The 18,682-nt window shown below is 37.0% G+C and overlaps 1 protein-coding gene across 1 annotated transcript; it reads left to right on the top strand.

Moving 5' to 3' along the window:
* Nucleotides 1-5,808: 5,808 nt before the first annotated feature.
* LOC145233868 (uncharacterized) lies at nucleotides 5,809-17,427 on the top strand. Its single transcript, XM_080098635.1, has 15 exons — nucleotides 5,809-5,930; nucleotides 7,164-7,289; nucleotides 7,740-7,916; nucleotides 8,864-9,067; nucleotides 9,804-9,931; nucleotides 10,533-10,662; nucleotides 11,150-11,338; nucleotides 12,383-12,487; nucleotides 12,781-12,958; nucleotides 13,498-13,687; nucleotides 14,303-14,472; nucleotides 14,957-15,160; nucleotides 15,552-15,726; nucleotides 16,352-16,544; nucleotides 17,025-17,427. Exons 1-15 carry the CDS (start codon nucleotides 5,876-5,878, stop codon nucleotides 17,201-17,203), a joined length of 2,403 nt encoding a protein of 800 aa, XP_079954761.1. The 5' UTR covers nucleotides 5,809-5,875; the 3' UTR covers nucleotides 17,204-17,427.
* The last annotated feature ends 1,255 nt before the right edge of the window (nucleotides 17,428-18,682 follow it).

Genomic DNA, 18,682 nt, shown 5'->3' with positions numbered 1-18,682 from the left:
GATTGGTGTTGGTGTACTTTGAAAGTTGCTATAATAAAAAGAGAAAAAAATGTTTCAATTATGACTTATGGGGTTAGTAAAACATGTCAAAATAGGAAAAATTCGATTGTGAAGATTGTAGGAAACACCAGCCCTATTATTTTGCCCAACGTTATAATCACAAAACAGAACTGGCAAGGGGATACATTAGCATTTTTGCTCTACATTAGCTAACACGGCCGATATCTGCACTGATGAGACCATCTGCACTGATGAGACCTTATAGGTCGCAACTGTGTGCACTGTCTGCAGCTTAGAACTAGTGCGTACGTTACATTCTTTCTGTGACTATTTCGGAATGAAGAAAAAAACACCAAAAATGGATTGCTTTAATAGTAATGGAGTAAATATCAACCTGACGATTTCATTTTAACACACTTACTTGTTAATTTCAGAAATTGGCATTTTTCTTGCCCACTTGCTTCTGCGGCTAGTTCCTTCCCACAACGACGACAGGTGTGAACTGAGAGGCCGCTACGTTACCTTTGTGTTATGTACCCCGAGTCTTTGCCCACCTACGCACTCTAAACAGCCGCCACGCCCCTTTCAGCTATATACCTAAGCCATGTTGTATTTGTTCTGTACTTTTTTGTATTTGTTCTGGCAAACAAAGTACATGTTTGCGTATGTGTACTTAGTTGTAGATTAGGCAAGCAGTAAAGGTTATTAAACTCACATTGTGCTCAATATAATTAAATTACCATCATCCGTTGTTCTGCTAATAGACACCATTCGTTTCTTGTTGCAAATCACTTTTGACTCAGTTTTTGTGCCGTGGACATCCACAAAAAAATGTGTGATTGAAACCATCAACATCGTATTATAATCGGTGGTCTGTACCCCAGCGATAGTGCTGGTCAACGTTACACCATCGCCTTTCTACCTTTTTCAGTCTTTCGTCTTAAAATCACTAAAATAAAAGTGCTTACCAATATGGTTGGCCCGATAATACTGTATCGGCGGCGATACTAAGTGCTGTATCGGTACTCGTCCAATACTTCGTTGGTAGCGAAACGAAAAGTAACAATACCTCCACAAACCTTTTGCATATGCTTTGGTCAGTTGTTTCTGCCACAATAATTTGCATAATGTCAATTGACACTGACTCTTGACCAGCCATTTACATTACAGTTTCTTCGTGTGGTTCCGACGTTCAGCTGTTTGTCTCTGAGAACATATGAGACGTACCGAAATAACGATTTGCCGAATCAGCAAATCAACGACGGTACCATTGTGTTGGTTAATCACGTACGCAAATTAATATGTGTTAATTGATTTTTTGGTCAGTTTCCGAGACTAACACGAAACTGACAATTAACGTTTAGTTTGCAGTTTTCGTCATGCTTTCAATTGATTAGCCCAGTGGTTCCCAACCGGGGTTCCACGGAACCCTAGGGTTCCGTACAACCCTTTCAGGGGTTCCGTGAACTTTAACGGTTGCACGGGGTTCGCAGCGGTTTGGTGTGGCAATTCAAACACGAATGATTCATAATATCATTGTTTCAAACTGCTAAACCATCTAGTCGCGCCCAAACCGTGTAATTAACTTTTGTTACACCATTGATCAATTGTGACGTAATAAATACAACCTTGATACACTCTAGCTAAATTGCAAGATAAATGTAGAAACAACCGTCCCAAATAACATGGCAATACGTTTTAGTGAATCGTTGAATTAAAGTCAACCTTTATGATGTGCTTTTTTTTTTTCTTTGATGTAGCCTACTTGTATTAGATTTTATGAGGGGTTCCGCAAAGTTTGACAAAATACCTTAAGGGTTCCGTGCCACTAAAAAGGTTGAAGAGCACTGGATTAGCCCTTCCAAATTGTGTTTAACGCTTGTAACATGCCTTTAAACGTCAAATTTTGCCAGACTATTATTTTGTTCAAAAACTCTGCAAATGTAAAGGGGCAATAAGCGACACAAAAATTAAACTGCAACTCTTTAATATACCATATTAAAGTAGTAACTGACTGAACACAAAATACATTTTAGCCCCAGAGGTTGGTTTTAGTTAAGAAGTGATTTTCGAAGCACTTTTTTTCATAAAATATCAAAACTGAAGTTCCTGCAGATTAATTTAATGAATGATTTAGGTTTGTTTTGACGAAAAATGTCCTGAAATTGTCACGGGCCATTAAATGGCCACAACATTTTGTCGTTGTGTTCAGTCTACAGTCTACACATTACCTTTCAGTTTAGGTGAGAGAAGGTTTAAATAACTTATAACAAAATGGCATGGGGTAATGACCTACGGTGGTCGCCTCTCCCCAACCTACTCCAGGTTAAAAAATAAACATGGGTGAAGCTTTGAAAAGTAGTTCATGGCCCCTAAGTAGAGAAGGCTATTGTATAGGTTTTTTCACTTGCTTCAGCCTCGGGATGCTCTCATGCTGGGACCGTGTCTATAAATATGGCCGAACCAAGTGCTTGAGCATACATTCAGGGGCGGCTCGTGCGAGGGGGCTGCGGAGCTGCAGCACCCCAGTATTTTTACTTGACATTCCTATTCCAAGTTGTTATACAAAACAATCTTTACATATAGTTTTTATGTTTGATCAGTGTATACTAAGAATAATTTGTATGGCATTAATCGGCATTTTATTAAAAAAAAAAAAAAAAAATTTGTATTATTTAAAAAAAATTAAAAAAAACAAAAATAATAATATGTTATCTATGGCGGAGCTGCAGCTCCAGTTTCGTGACGTTTCATGACGTTTTCAGTTGTGCGCATGCGCACTTGGAAAAGCTACATGCCGGGCGAAATAGGCGAGAGGGGGCTGTGGCTCGCGCAGCCCCTCCCGTGACGTAGCGCTAGTTGTGTTGTCTGCTTCGCGTCAGTGAGCTCCAAAGCCAAACCCGTGTACTGTATTTTTAAGTTCGACAGTGAGTGCAGTTAAATAATTATTTTGCTATCATTAAATTTATTGTTTGACTGTTAGTCGTGACTTTTTAAGATGACTGTAAGTGGGTTTCATTTTTACAGTTTTCATTGAATTAAATAAGTGTATCTAACACCTTGAAAAAGAAAAGAGGTCATCTAACACCTTGAAAAGTCACAATTAACCTTTATAATAAATAACTGAATTAAAAAGTTTTATGAAAGTATGCGACAAAACATCTGCTACTCCAATGTCATGCAGGAATAAGCAACAACAAAAATACTCAGTTTTAGTTCTTAATGCTACAAAAGAAAATTTAAATTTGTGTCTGTGAAGTTAAATGCCTCACTGAAATTCAGGCAATATCAAATGCAGAACAAACAACTGCAGAAGCAACAGGAATTTTGAAATACCTGAGTGAAGACAGTTTAAACTGTGGATTTCTTAACACACCATGTGGACAGTATTTGCAACCAAGTGCAATCATGTGTATTGGTATAATGGACATGTACTGTTTTTCTAAACAGTAGCTGCTAAATTGCTTCACAGGAAGTGTTTCTTAAGAATGAACATTCTACAGACAAGATAGTAGTGACATATTATCATGCCCAAACTATAACTTCATGATCCATTTTGGTTGTAAAAAGGAAGCACAAGATTTAGTAATATGGTTTAAATTTAAGTAAGAGTGTTGTAAATTTTGAAGCTTGAAGGCGTTTTGCACTTAAAAAAGGAATTATAAGCTATTTGCCAGCAAGCAGCAATTATAGCAGTTAAGAAACTAAAATACAATTAATAGTCTGTACACAAACATTCAAGAAAGATGTTTAAATGAACAAGTTCTTCAAGAAAAAAAAAATTAAATGAATTTCTGAAACCAATGTAATGTGGTTGTTAAATTTGTTAGTTATGATACCAATAAAAAGCTGTATGTCTAGTTTTTATGTGTGACAATAATCTGTGAAGTGTCATAGAATATGTTGAAAACGCTGACTGTGACTAAATTTACTTAAATGAAACATGACAATTTTTGTTTTCTAACTAAAATACTTTTTCGACTCATTTATATCTATTTTTTCTATATTCCTGTTGTGTTTTACCGTATTTACAACCGCTTCGTTTCGAAGCTGTGCCATGTGTGTTTTTGTTTTTTCACATTATTACTGCATGTTATTGTGTTTGGCCCGTCACTGTGCAAGTGAACAAAATACACAAATGATGCCGTCTGCTGTTTTCACTCGTGTACATTATTGCGTAACAAAAATTACGTCGCAATGGAGTAGCTAATTAAGATTTGTATTACTTGTTTTTCTGCACAAAACGATGGCTAGAAAACTAGAAATGTAGCGTTTCAGTATATTGCCAACTTATATATGTTCAGTAAAGGCTAAAATTTCTGGGGGCAGCACCCCCACAAATTTTAGGCACGAGCCGCCACTGCATACATTGACTCTGTATGGATACCTCATGTTAAACAAACCAAATATTTTTAATGCGTAAGCGGAAGTAACATAGTTATTGTGCAAGGTAAGATATAACACAGGCACAACCTGCGCTTGTTTTAGGCTTGTGATAAGTCCGAGATTGGGGCACGAAAACAAAGTCCAATCAGGAAACTCGGCTCCAAAGTTTTACGTTAAAACCGTTGGGTATACGTACAAAAATTTACGACATAAATGGCCGAGTGTGAAATCAGACTGGAACTAAAACCAGAGTTCCAAAAAGCCTGGCCCGACTTACAACTGATCAGTATGCAGACGTGTAGATAATTTTGCAGCCTGGTGACATCCAGCGAGCTGCCAGTAGACGGTAAAACGACTGCACTGGAATAGTGCCTGTCGGAGGCTGAATCTCCCAGGTTTGATTCTTGTATCAAACAACGTCTTGCCGCGGAAAACGTTTAGAAAACGATGCAGTAAAACAAATGCTGGACAACACATTGTTAGGATTATTCCCTTAACGTCCTGAACCAATACAATAATTTTAATGTACAATGAATGGCTTTTGAAAATTGTGAATATATTCTCCCAAATTAAATTTTACTAATCATATGGGTAGGACTACTAACAATTTTTTCGTGGACATTAGTAGCATAGGCAAAGGCCACCGTGTTTCGAGGCAAGTACAAAGACGACGAGGATATAAACTAGCGACACAATTCATAACACCGTTTACAACGCGAGGAATCTAACCAGGACGAATGCACGAACAAAACGGAAACAATCAGAGCACGGAGCGCGCAGGAAATGAAACAACACAATGGATAAACGCGGGCAATTGAGTCACACCGTACTGCGTTCTAAGCAGGTCTTCGAACGTAACAGGTATATGCAGTGTTTATTAGATAAGGTGCGCTGATCAGAATTGCATGGAGTTGATGCAGATGGTAACATAAAACGGTGTACCTCGAGATTTAGGATGTATATTGTCAAACGTGTGTTCAGGAATTTTGATCATAGAAGCGTGTTTAAGTTTTTACTAAACGAAAACATGTGTTTAATGTTTTATATTGTCAACACTATGAAGATGAAATGTCATTATGTGTCGTTAAACAAAACCGCGTGAGTTCTATTTTTTATCTGGCAGTACTATATTGCAAAAACATTATGTAGACCAAATTGATTTTGTTTAAATTAAAAAAAGATAAAAATAGCATTTTTTTCCATTTTTTTAACAACGTAGGAACGAAATTGTATCTGGTAGTTCTTGGTAACCAAGCGGTTTTATTTTATAGTCATATGTAACGTTGTAAGTTTTAAGTACGAACTAAATTGTAGGATTAGGTCTGTATATTTAGCACAAGATAATTTAATGCAGAACATTAAAGTTACGGGTACATCGCACAAAAACTGAAAGATTTGTATTCAATTGTTCTTTTTAGAGTTTTACTACAGTTTACCATTAGTAAAAAAAATTGGGTATACCTGTTGACCGGCAAACGAAAGGTCCGCGATGCAGTTAAGTGGTATTTGGTCGCTTCTTTTGTTGTGGATTTATTTGTTTCAAGGTAAGTATCTTGATTGACAAATGTAACATATCTGTGGGTACGCCAAATCACAATAAGTGTAATAACAAAACATAAATTACTTCAAATCATTATCGCTGGTGTATGAACACTTTAGACCTATTCTTAGGAATAAATATATGTTTATAGTTGATGCCAAGAAATGGACAACCACTCGAAAACATAACGCTGTAGCGTAGGACCAGATTTAAAGACCAGATCATGACGCTAAAAATTTCCTACAGGACCAGATTTAAATGTTGCATTGTAGAACAGCGCTTAAAAATATTTTTAGAAAACGACTAAGCTTGCTTCAAAGAAGAAAATTATTTAGATCAAACGGCAGTACTAGACAAGCGACTTCCGTAATAAGAAATTTAAATGTTTTAATTAATGTTGGGAAAAAATAATAACCTAAAGAACATTAAACAAAACTGTTTATAAATAATTAAACTAAACTTCAAAAAATAAACGTCGATAAATGCGTCACAAAATCTGAAACACTGTCCAAATAATTTGACCGTAAACTTTCAGTTTTTGTGAAAGAAATTCGTTTATGCTTCGTTCTAGTACAGTGGTTATCAAACTTTTTCATTATTTTTTCAAAACGGCCCCTTTGCCATTATATCGAGGGCTCGCGGTCCTTAAGTCTGAATGTGTATTTCAGAAAAACGAAAGTTGATTGCAGGATTTTAGCTAGTTATGCAAAATTGCGCATAACAATGATTCAAAGACAGCATGTGACATCACAGACAAAACAAAAAAAACATTGCGATTGTGCGCGAACAGTTTCATTTTTCTTAGTCACGCAATAAAGTCTATTATTTGCCAATGGAGACATTCGATTCTCAATTCTACTTTGATTTCAACTATTCAGTGGCACAAACTGACGCTAAAAATATTATAGAATTTCTTCAACCTTTTCGCGGTCCCCCCAAAATTGTCTCACGGACCCGGACCGCGGACCCCAGTTTGAGAACCGCTGAGTAACATTACTTTTTTAAAATTTAATATAAATCGATAAAAAGGCAAACGCAATTTGAAGTGTTTAAACGGAAGTGATAAAAACAAAAACAACCAAAACACGGTTATCAGGGTTTAGAAACTTTTGTTGAAAAAAAACTATTATCACATCAGTTTTCTGGTGTTTATGTTTTTTTTTTAGTTTTTCTGATTTTTCGAAAATTGTTAGTTACCAATTTTTTCTGATTCTCTTTTTTTGCAATGCTTTTGCAGGTGGTCACAGCAATATAATTGGAGACACGTGCGGAAATCAGTTGACGATAGCAGGTTTAAATGATTGTAGAGTGGACAGAGCTGCCTTTATTGCTGTCATCCTGGCTTTAAATCCCCCCCCTACAAGTAATGTTAAACTTGTTTCGATTTTGATCTAAAAAAAATTGAGTCTGTTCTTAAGAAGCCTATTTGTGACCGGCTACGGCGCTGTCTTATTTCTGGTGACAACCTTTGATGAATTAACTTAGCCAAATGGTCTGGCACGCCTGACCCATATACGACAGATATAAAAAACCTTGAGCGAGATTCTTTTTTGGGAGTGTCCTGGGTTCGAACCCCTTGTTGTAGTTTTAATGTTTGTTTATGACGCAACGGCGCAAAATATTCAGCAAGTTTTTCAAGTTGTATGTCCAGAACGTAATACGGGAATAAAAAATAACGGTATTTCGTATCGTTCCGATCTTTTGAAATTTCTTTATTTCGGTATCTCGTTCCCGGTATTTACGTCAAAAAATTTATTTAATTCTACGTTCCGGTATGAAACAATGCTTAAAACTATGTTGTTGCTTTTTTCAGTCAGCGACGTTTGCGCAGCTAGGACATCTTTTTGTTTTCATGATGATGTGAACGACGAATATGCTTGCACTTTTAACGCCGTGTCTTACAACGTCGACTGTGCTTGTCCAATGGAGGGAATTCGTTGGACAGAAGGAAGGGCCGACACTACGTTCCGCCCTGGAAAAACGTGCAACGGTATGTTGCATGCTGATTTAATAAATTATTGCACAGTTCAAATTGTGTGTACATCAGTTACCTAAAACATGCTTTTTTTAATCGAGAAAATGCTTCACTTCAGGGTCATTTAAACCAGTGATTTTCAACTGGTGTTCCGTGGAAAGTAGTCAGGTGTTCCGCAAGAAATTTATTAGTTTGACTAGTGCTCCATAGAACGCCTTTCGAAAGTCACTGGTTTACCACAATGGGCGTAATTAACAGGTTTATCACTGACTTTTATTGTGTAATAATAAGACTTGTTGTAACACTATATACGGATCTGTTCATAAGTTTAATGGTGAAAATAACGGCCCAATGATGGCATGAGCATTTGCCGAAACGTTTGAACAATAAAGCATGTCGCTTTTTACGTCTATTTGGGCCGTTATTTTCACCATAAGACTTGTTGTGTAGTATTATGAATGCAATTGCGTGGGCCTGTTGCTGCTTAAATAAGATACAGTCGTTGAGTGTGAGCTTGTTAATTTATTGCTTCATTGCAAATTTTTTAATGCATAGATTGGTCGTGGGTCAAAAAAGGCCAATAACAATGCGATATAAAGATTACACTGGAAAACCAATTCAGAGAGTTAATTATAAAGTGTTTGCAGTAGCCCACATCACTAATCTATTTTTATGTAAATCAACGAATAGCCTAAATAGAGTACAACGCCTGCCTAGCAGCACCATCACTATCTCATACAAATAGAATAACATATTTTTATTGTCACAACATAAAAAAGTCCCAGGCGGTCAAATTTAATATCGTCGCTATGTTTTCCTTTACCAAGAAATTAAATTTAACTCTAACACTTCGTGTGAAAACATTTGGTGCTTAGTCGTGTATAAAGAAAGGAAGCCTTTCTCTAATTAATATTGTTGATTACATAACCTATTAGGAGCTTGTGTTGTTTGGATCTTTGTAGATCTCGATGAATGTGCGGACGGCAATGATGATTGCGACCCTACCCGTGCTGACTGTAGCAATATCCGGGGAAGCTTCGAATGTACTTGCAAGTACGGCTATGTAGGAGATGGCAAAATTTGTACCCCAGACCCGGCTATCGATCCCTGCCTCAATGGTTTTGCTCCAATTTGCGACATCAATGCTGCTTGTGCACCCCGTGCTCGTAAGTACCTAAATGCTAGAGTATTTATTTGTTGTCATTCTGTGTGGTTGAGACCAATAACTAACTTAGGTGCTTATTACACGTTGATACCGTGCTCCCAAATTGTGCCACATTTCACTGTTTTGTACCGAAACGAAACGTTATACCGGAACGAAATAAATATTTATGACTCAAATCCTGGAACAAAATACCGAAATAAAAACAAAAAACAAATCAAAAATACCGGAACAAAACGATAAACTACTATTTGTTATTTTGGTGTTTCGTTTCGGACATTTCAGCCAAAAAATATTTATTTCGTTCCTGCATAACGTTCAGTTCCGGTATAGAACACTGATTGAAAATGTGGCACAAATATTCATTTTTGAAGTGACGATTCAAGTTATAAGCATGGATAAAAAATGCAATTACGTAACTGACCCTTTTATTAAAACCAACCTCTCACATAAAAGTTGCAATATTTCTTTGAAGAACTATGTTTTTTTGTTTAGGTTCACCGCAAAAAACGAACACTCTATGTGTTTGTCGCAATCTAAGTGTCAATGGTACATACCAATTAAATGTTGTAAATATTACACGAAACATTGATAGGGCGTAGAATTTGTCAAACCTAACAGTCCGTAAATTATTGCATTTCAGTGTTTCCTAATGCGTTTGCACCATGACAATATTATCTAAGCTCTGTTGGTCCGTGGAATGGTTGACAATTATATTTAAACCGAGTATTTGAACTTAGGCGAATTTGGATGTTTCTCAAGTGCTGGTTTGGGTTCACCTCATTTGACGATAGCTAATAATGGAATGACAGCTTTCAAATGTTACGAACGGTGCACGAATCTGGGGTTTATCTACGCAGCAGCTACGGTATGTGTAACATTAAATCAGGTGTTGATATTTACTAGAAACTTGGTGTTTTGTTACAATGCTTTCCGTGGAAAAGCCTTACGGCTAGTGATCTACTTTGCTTCCTAAACCAACACATGCTATCAATTTTGGTTTATTGGAAGTTAAGTTTGCGGTAAAGACTCCTGCAAAGAAATCGTCAGATAAAGATCGAAATGATTGTTGTTTTCTTTTCTTTTTTTCAATTAAAAAGTCGAAAGTTTTTTTTTCTGTAATGGCCTCTCTGAAATAGAATTTTGGCTTAAATTGTGATGCAGCTTGGTCAAAGTTTTAGGAATTTGTCTGAAAGAACAACATATCGAAATGCATCCATATTATTTTGTCTCATTTTATACCTTTGAAAAAGTAAGACCAAAATAATTCGTTGCCAAACGCCCTAGTGCAGAATGTAAATTAAAACTTTTAATTTGACCTTACACCGATTTAAATGATTAAGAAAAACGTAACCTAATGTTAGAAACATGTCTGGAAATATTTTGATTACCTTTAAACTTTTGAAGAGGTTCCATATTTTGTGCACCTTTGTCATTGTAGCAGTGTTAAAAGTGTTCTTATTTTGAAGCCTGGAGATTGCTATTGCACTGACACTGAACCATCAAATATGGGCACATGTACGTTCCCATGCGGACCATCATCTAGCGAACTTTGTGGCACCGACGGTGACACTGCAGTTGCCTCCTTCTATTATACCGGCAAGTGTAAAATTGCTACAACGTCTCATTTTGGTTTATGTTTTCTCACACAAAGTGATTCTTTAACAAGATTAGCTGCGTTATAATGAGAGTTAGTAAGTCGAAAATATTCGAGGTCATGAAATGCGTAGGATTATGGAGGGATTGCGTAATTGTTTAAAATTCACTCCAGTGCGAAACTTGTTTACTGTTTTATGGTAGTTTTAAAAAATTGACCTCTTGAATTGCCACAAAACAACAATTTCATAATTTTGTCGGTATCATAGGTTCGTTTTTAATTACCACTTTGTAGCGTTAGACACCATTTTTGAAGCCCTATTTTCTAGGTTTTACTCTGACCATTAATGCTTGATTTAATAAAAGAAGTATGTATATTCAGCTAGTGCAACTGAGAGTGACATTGCACTGTATTGCAAAAGCAGTAAACAAGCCTATGTATTTATTCTAATTACGCTCCAATATTGACTGATCTCACTTAACCTGGCAGGAGCCGACCACTCGTGTACATGTAACTCGGGCTACGAAGGCACCGGCGAAATCTGCACCGACGCCAATGAATGTATAACGGAAACAGCGCCTGCACACTCTACCTGTAATAACCTTCCTGGAAGTTTTGAGTTTTTATGCAACGATAATTTTATAAAGGATGCAAGTGGTGCATGTGTGGCAGAGAACGGTAAGAATATCCGAATTCTGGTATGATTGTTTGACTAATTTCACATAAGAGGTTTGTAAACCTCGCATGACTGTAAGCTCGTCTGGTTTATAGTTGCAACTTTGATCTGGATCGGTGTTGCTTCATACAGTCATGACCTATGTAAACAAAAAACAACCACCATGCAACGTAAAAAATCAGTAAAACAAGTTAACTTGAAAAATGAGTGAAATGTCTTAAAACTTGGGCATTCGGGGCCATAGTTTAAAATCCCTATTTCCAGAATAAAAAATGAACAATTTTTGGCAACGCCACCGAACAGTATGGTACTGTGTTAAGATATCTTCATTTATGACATGTTTTAAACTTATTCTGCATCTTTTAATCGTCTAAACCAGGGGTCTCAAACTCAAAGTGCTTTGAGGGCCAAAAACAAACTATGATTAAGTAAGTCGAGGGCCGCACTATCGAAACATTTGTTACAGTGTAGCATGACAACAAACATATTGTGTGATTAAAAAGGGGAAATGTTCATTAATCCCATTATCTTTATTGAACAAACAATATTGTGATAAATAACAAACAAATATACAGTGTAGCAAAGTGAAAGAGCCAACTCTGCCCTGTTGCTTTGTGTGGAAACAATGGCATACAGTGACACAACAATAACAGTGACGCAACAATCGCAATTGCTGATTCTAAAGAAGGACTATTTCGATTATGCCATTTAAACGTTGCAAATACTGCTATCAGAGAATGAATATATCATGTAAACTCACTAGTTTTACTAGGTATTCCGCCCGAGTAAAACACATAACTTCTAAAAGTTCCTTCGCGGGCCGCACAAAAAAACCTTGGAGGGCCGCATGCGGCCCGCGGACCGCGTGTTTGAGACCCCTGGTCTAAACCAATCCCTTAAATACGTGTATGACACTGTTATATTTATACTACTTTTAAAACAAACAAACAAACTTTGAAAAAAGTAAAATATTTGCAACTTGTTTATGAGTGACTAATTGTAAATTGTATTCCTTGTACACACTTTGTACATCTGTTTATCTGCAGTACTTGACTGCAACTCCATAGAGGCTATAGATACAATCCAATTCAGGAGGCAAGAGACTTGGGCCCCTGACTGTTCTCGTGTGATTTTCGAAGATTGTGGCGGCGGTAAGTAGCCTATAATAGCAACTGAAACAGCTAAACATGTTGCTTTGCAAACTTTTCTTTTTGGTCAACCGGCAAATACCCGTTTCTAGTACACCCCCCTAAGCAAAAAACAAAATAAAATGAAAACCTTTCCATACTTGTAGCTTATACAAATCAGCTGTAATCTGCTGCAAAAGCAAGCTACTGTACTGTAAAATTACTGTTTTTTACTGTCTTAAAATAAACAAGTACATTATTTTGGGTTAGAAAACCGCTTATACCATATTGCAGTCTAATTATATTTATAAATAAAGGTAATCCCGAGGAGGTTTTGACTGGCTCATCAGATGGAACAAGTGCCTGCACGGGTGGAAGTCTTGTGTCGCAATTTGACCACGAAGCCACATTTGATCTCAATAACTTTCAAACGAACACCAGTTTCCAGTATCTAAACCCGATCGCTACATGTGGTGAATCAAAATTTTCCTTGCTGTAAGTGTTTTTGTGTCGTTACAATTGATTCTGTAAACATTAACAGAAGTAACTAACTTTTCGATTTTAACTCTTAATTGTGTCCAAAAATCGTTCTGTTGTTTGCCTCTTATTACTCTATCTTGCTTTCTAGTTTTAGCCTGAGTGATAAATCGGGTGGTGTAATTTCACTTTTTGATAAACACAAGATGCATTTTACCATTTTGCGTGCACACCGTAAAACCTAGGGGTCTTTATCTGCCAAAACTTATTCAACCGGTAAACATAATTTTTTGGGGCCCAATTTTTTTTCGAAGTTCGGTATCAGGCTTTGTTTCGGTCTTGTACACTGGTTTGGGTTGGAGTCGATCCCCAAACCCTTGCCTTTGTTTCTTTTTCTTTTTTTTACCTTCACCTTGTTATTTCTTCCACTTATTCTTTTTTTCTGTCAAGCTTCTCTTCGATTTGTCATATTTTATACTAGTTTGTTTCTTCTTACGTCTGTTGACTGGCGCAAAAATGTTCGCTTGATAGCTTTGTAACTAAAATCGACTTTTCAGCTTGGATCGCGCTGTGTTGAATGCTGCCGGATTTTCCTTGGACGAAATGGGATTTGGCGACTTCCCCGCGGGAGGTGATACTTCTCTCTATCCCAACGAATGCAGAGGTCGCCGGTACGCCGACGAGGCTGGACTTCGTTATCTGTTCGAACACGATTTTTCCGACACATGTGGCGTTACACGCATGGTGGTAAGGAATGTTGGTTTTGTCGGCATCAGAATAATTTAAACGACACTTTATAAACGACCGAACGTTGGGTAACAAAACGTGAAACAAGATAGAACGTAGTTTAAACGTGGTGAACGCAGCGAAACAATGACTGTGGTTTTAAAACACATTTTTAATCCAGTGGACCTTTATCGACGAATCCAAGATCATTTGAAATTTGGACTTTTATTAACTTCACTGGTTATATTCCCAGAGCTAATGTGGCTATTTACAAACCACACGTACAATTTAAAGTTAATTCCTCCCCTGCACCAGTGGCGTTGGTGAACATTACAATACAACTTCTGTGAGCAACTTTGATTGGAAAGTGGTTTTTAGAGGCGAATTTCACCACAAAGCAATTTTATTAATAAGTTGCATAACTTTGGCTTGGTTACATACAAATATTAATAGGTATAAGCTAAACTACTACGCCTGTATTACCAGAGGCTAATAGAGAACTTGCATGATGAATGTTTTAATTGTTACATGATAAAAATGCCAAACCTTTTAATAATTCACATGAAATAAAGTTAAAGCAACTTTAAAACTTTCGTTTTGAAAGCGCATTTCAATTTCTGTCCATATATTTTGCAGAATAGTGACACTGAAGAAGTAATATACTTCACCTTAACCGGAATCACAGGAGGTACTCCCAACGTGGTCTCTCGGCAAGCCAGACTTAGATTCTACATGACCTGCACCTACACCAAAACGAAAGTGGTCAATTCTCGCTTTTTCTCTATTTACAATCCACGCAGAAAACGGTAAAACTAGTTTTATTTTATTTTTTAAAGGCCTAATAACAAATTGTAATTTTGTGTGACTCTAGACGAGCCGTCTCAAACAAAACAACAACAAAATTGCGTGAATGAAATCCAAATTAAGTATCTTTTTCAAGTCATTGAAATATTGTAATTAAAACAATAACAAAAGTTTTAAAATATTTTAAATCATAACTCAGAAGTGTAAATTTACCCACTTACAAAAATGCTGAATCTTTTTTCTAAAAACGATTATTTTTCTGCAGACAGTGCACACTGTTTCGACCTATAAGGTCTCATAGGTCGAAACAGTGTGCACTGTCTGCAGCTTATCATTTATTGGCTCATATGCTTTTACATCGATTATTTTTCTGTAGCTTAATTTACATCACAAATTGAAACATTTTATCAGTATTTTGAAACACAATGAAGCGCCCTGCTGCTGTTTCAAATTATATGTTAATGAAGTCCGTCATTTGTTTCGCAGAGAAGCGGTCATGCCGAACCTCCAAGTGAAAAGCAGTGAAACGTTTTTGTTCGATTTCCAACCAAGCTCACCAGTAAAAGCCGGAGAAATGGCCTTTCTCGAAGTGGACATCACAAGCGGGAATGCCCTTCAATGGATGAGATGTTGGCAAAGCGATAGCTCTGATTCAAAGCAAGGAAAAAAACGCAGCATTTTTGATAGAGGGTACGTAATCTAATAGTTCCACGTTATAAAATGCTGTGATATTATATGATGGTACAACATATGATACCTATTAAATTAAAGGGTGGCCAAGAAAAAACTTGGTTCAACATATATTACCAAAGTGTTACAAAACGTTATCTTGTTCTTCTGCCAAAACCCTTTAAGTCAGAATTATAAGTCGATCAAGAAAACCCAAAAGTCCTACTTCTTGTTTAGGCCATTGCCCTGTGTTGTCTGTTGCGTGTGTCTTCAATTTTTTATCATAGGCCTGTCAATCAAATACTCGGGCCTTAACGGGCTTCTCAAAAACGATTCGGGTTTGGGCCGTAATCGAACTCCAATTTCAGGCCCTCTTACAACTCGGTTTCAAATAGTAAATTGTTTTTGGCAGGTGCAACGCTGCTGACGACTTAAAGCTAGATAATTCCGTGACCATCTACAGGAACAAAGCGAATAGCATACGGTTCGGTTTCTACCCGTCAGCATTCTCTGGCGGGGAATCAGAAAACATCTATGTGCATTGCATTGTGAACAAATGTGACACAAGCAAATCCGACAGCTGCCATGTAAGTGATTTTTTCGTACTATTATGCTGTTCTGTGACAAATATTACACAATATTCAAAGAGCAATATAATGTTAGTAAATTTACCAAGTTTGTTGTTCATTTAGGTAATCATACAGTTTTACCTAATTTTACTTGAATGTTTTCGTTTTTCAGTTCGGGAATCTATACGCTTAAAAAAGTTATATTTTTCACTTAATTTATTCCAACCTCGTCTTTTTGGCGGGATTTAAACCCAGGATGCTTCCGTGGACAAACCGCTCAGGTTTTTTAATGCCTGTAAGGTCGGGCCTGGTCCATTCGGACAAGTTTATGCCTATTTGTTTTACTTTAAATCATTGTGCTTAAATTATTTTTAGTTAGCGGCGTCGTTACGACATAAAAGTATTTTCCAATTACGTACTGTTTCATTTCATTAAGACCGTGAGCGCGCTAAGGAAAAATCGTCTACGACCGTAAAAAAATAAGTATAGCGTTAAGTGTTTCCGATTGGCTGAACACTAAAGCATCTTGACCTAGCGTCCACAAATGTTGATGACAAAACCTAAATTACCTTGTATATCACAAACTTGCGTTTGTATCAACCGAAAAATGAAACCAAAAATGCGACATTTGAATGTCTCACAGACTTGCAACAGTGATGAATTTTTGCCAACATCAACTATAGTGAGCAGCAGTGCGATCGTGTTTAGTGATGTATGCGGTGGTGAAGCAAATGGGGGTTGCGAGCAGGAATGCAGCGTCGACGAAAACGGAGAAGCGCTATGTGGATGCGTTTCGGGTTTTGGAGTGGATCCTCAAAATCCAACTCTTTGCAAGGGTAAGTTTTGTCCGCAATCAATCACTTTACAATATTTCAAGCTTGCTCGTGCGAACTGGTTGCAACAACACATTTTAAGGTGTATCAAAATACAACTTCAGTTCGACACAACTCCTGACCTCTTTAAAAAAAACATCTCCTGACCTCTTTTAGGTTTTTTGGTAATACAGTAAGAAAGGGAATCAGGTAAACACTTAACTGAAATTAAATGCCTAATTTGGAATCCGCAAGGCAAGTTTGAAAGGCTGCACTAGTTTCTTTGACCTTTTACTTGCTTGCAAAAAGTACAAATACTCCTAAACATCCCCGCAAAGACTCCTGTCGTGGGTTCGAATCTCACCGCAGGCTAGATTTTTCTAGCCTACGCCTTGCCACATGATGGTGAATGCTTGGTGACCGGCTGATATAGCGCCTACAGAGGTCCTGGCGTACTGTGAAACATCCCCATGTTGACATTTGACAATTTCTTATTATTCATAGGTGTACCTGGAGGTATAGCAGCAAGGTCTGGAAACAGTAACTTCGAGTGGTACTACGTAGTGATACCGGTGGTAGCGATTCTGCTTATTGCTGCAGCAATTCTGGTTGCTAGAAAGACTAAAGAACCTTCCAAATCATACAAGATGCCCGATCTTGCCGATCTAGCAGACGATGCTTAGTCTTTTTACGGTGTCTAACAAATGTGCATGAAGTCGTTATAAAAATGGTTAATACAAAATATTTTAATCTATTTAAAAATGAACACGATGTGATTACTGCACTTTTACCCTTTTTGTGTGATTTGCTTCGCCTTCACAGATCTGTGTCTTGTCTTGCCGTGTATATAATAATGTATGTTATTACTTGTTTTAGTTTTCTAATAAACGGAGTACCACAGTCAAAAGTGTTATAGGCATAAATTAAACTTTACATAGCACTGGACGGCAATAATTTTATATTTTCAGTTTACTCTTTGGTAGGAACAGATCCATTTTGGTAGTATTAAGGGCCCCGCGTATCAATAACCCTCTTTAATTTAGTGTCAACCAAATGGGCTTATAGTGAAAGTATAAAGTTACAAAACATACAAAGTTTAATAACGATACGTTTTGGTTACCTAATGAAAACTGAAAATACCTAACAAGCGTTTTGTCTACCAGGTCCAATAAAAATATTACCACTATTTAAACATAAATTTTTAATTCAAAATGCATGCAATACGTTAGAGGTCAGTTTTTATAAAAACAACGGTTTATGTCGTTCGTTTTAAAAAAAAATCTGCTTAGAGGTATTATATTAAACAAGCTCAAACTTAAGCACGCATATAGGTATAGTTAACAAAGGCACCTTAAACGCCTACGAGTTACCATAAAAAAGAAATAATTAAAATTAGTCAAAGTTTTTATTTTAGCCATCTAAATTATGAAAATATCAGGTTAATATAGTGGATAAATAAAAACGGTATTTCTTTCTATGATCAAGATGTCGCGTTTTTTTCCCTTTAAACGGCCTGCATTGATTGATCGTTATACAATTGGCTTACATGTTCAAGTTTCTAACTAGAGCTATACAGTGTTTGTATCTTTTAGGAAAATGTTTGTATTTTTTGTGTAAAAACGACATGGGTCAAATGCTCCTATAAGCTTAAGGCTATTACAAATGGTGTGCGGCCCTGAAAGTTCCCATTCCCTTTTCAATTCCTTGTAGGTCAGTAGTCGGCAACCGCCGGTCCGCGAGGAGTTCGTCACCGGGCCATATACTTTTTCAGGTCAAATGCTTTGAAACATTTTGCCCATGTATCCCGGGGATGATAAACTAATTTAGGCGTTTTCATTGCTAAATGTTTGAAGTTTTTTTAAAGAACTGTCCGCGATAAAATTTCACTTTTAAAAACGGTCCGCAGTGCAAAAACGGTTGCCGACCGCTGTTATAACAGACCGTAATCATTCCCCCCCCCCCACGTAATTGTTTATTAAAAATGTAATAAAAGTACGGCAAAGCTAGTCTACAGCTATCGTTTGTAAAGCGGTGTTTGCGATTTGCCTGTAATCAACCTAACAGACAATGCATAGGAAATGCGTCAACGCAATAGTAATACAAGACCCATATCGGCACCACTGGTTTGTTTTTCGTTGGTACTGACTACTGCATAGGAATGA

Source organism: Phallusia mammillata, chromosome 6 (genome assembly GCF_965637545.1).
Source record: "Phallusia mammillata chromosome 6, kaPhaMamm4.hap1.1, whole genome shotgun sequence".
In the NCBI taxonomy this organism is placed as follows: domain Eukaryota; kingdom Metazoa; phylum Chordata; class Ascidiacea; order Phlebobranchia; family Ascidiidae; genus Phallusia; species Phallusia mammillata.
This window is presented reverse-complemented; position numbering and strand designations above follow the sequence as displayed.

Excerpts from the sequence above, each read along its gene's own strand:
- LOC145233868 (XM_080098635.1), top strand. The coding sequence starts at position 5,876 with ATGCAGTTAAGTGGTATTTGGTCGCTTCTTTTGTTGTGGATTTATTTG. Across the intron at positions 7,290-7,739 it reads TTTAAATCCCCCCCCTACAA|TCAGCGACGTTTGCGCAGCT; the intron begins GTAATGTTAAAC and ends TGCTTTTTTCAG. Across the intron at positions 14,473-14,956 it reads TACAATCCACGCAGAAAACG|AGAAGCGGTCATGCCGAACC; the intron begins GTAAAACTAGTT and ends TTTGTTTCGCAG.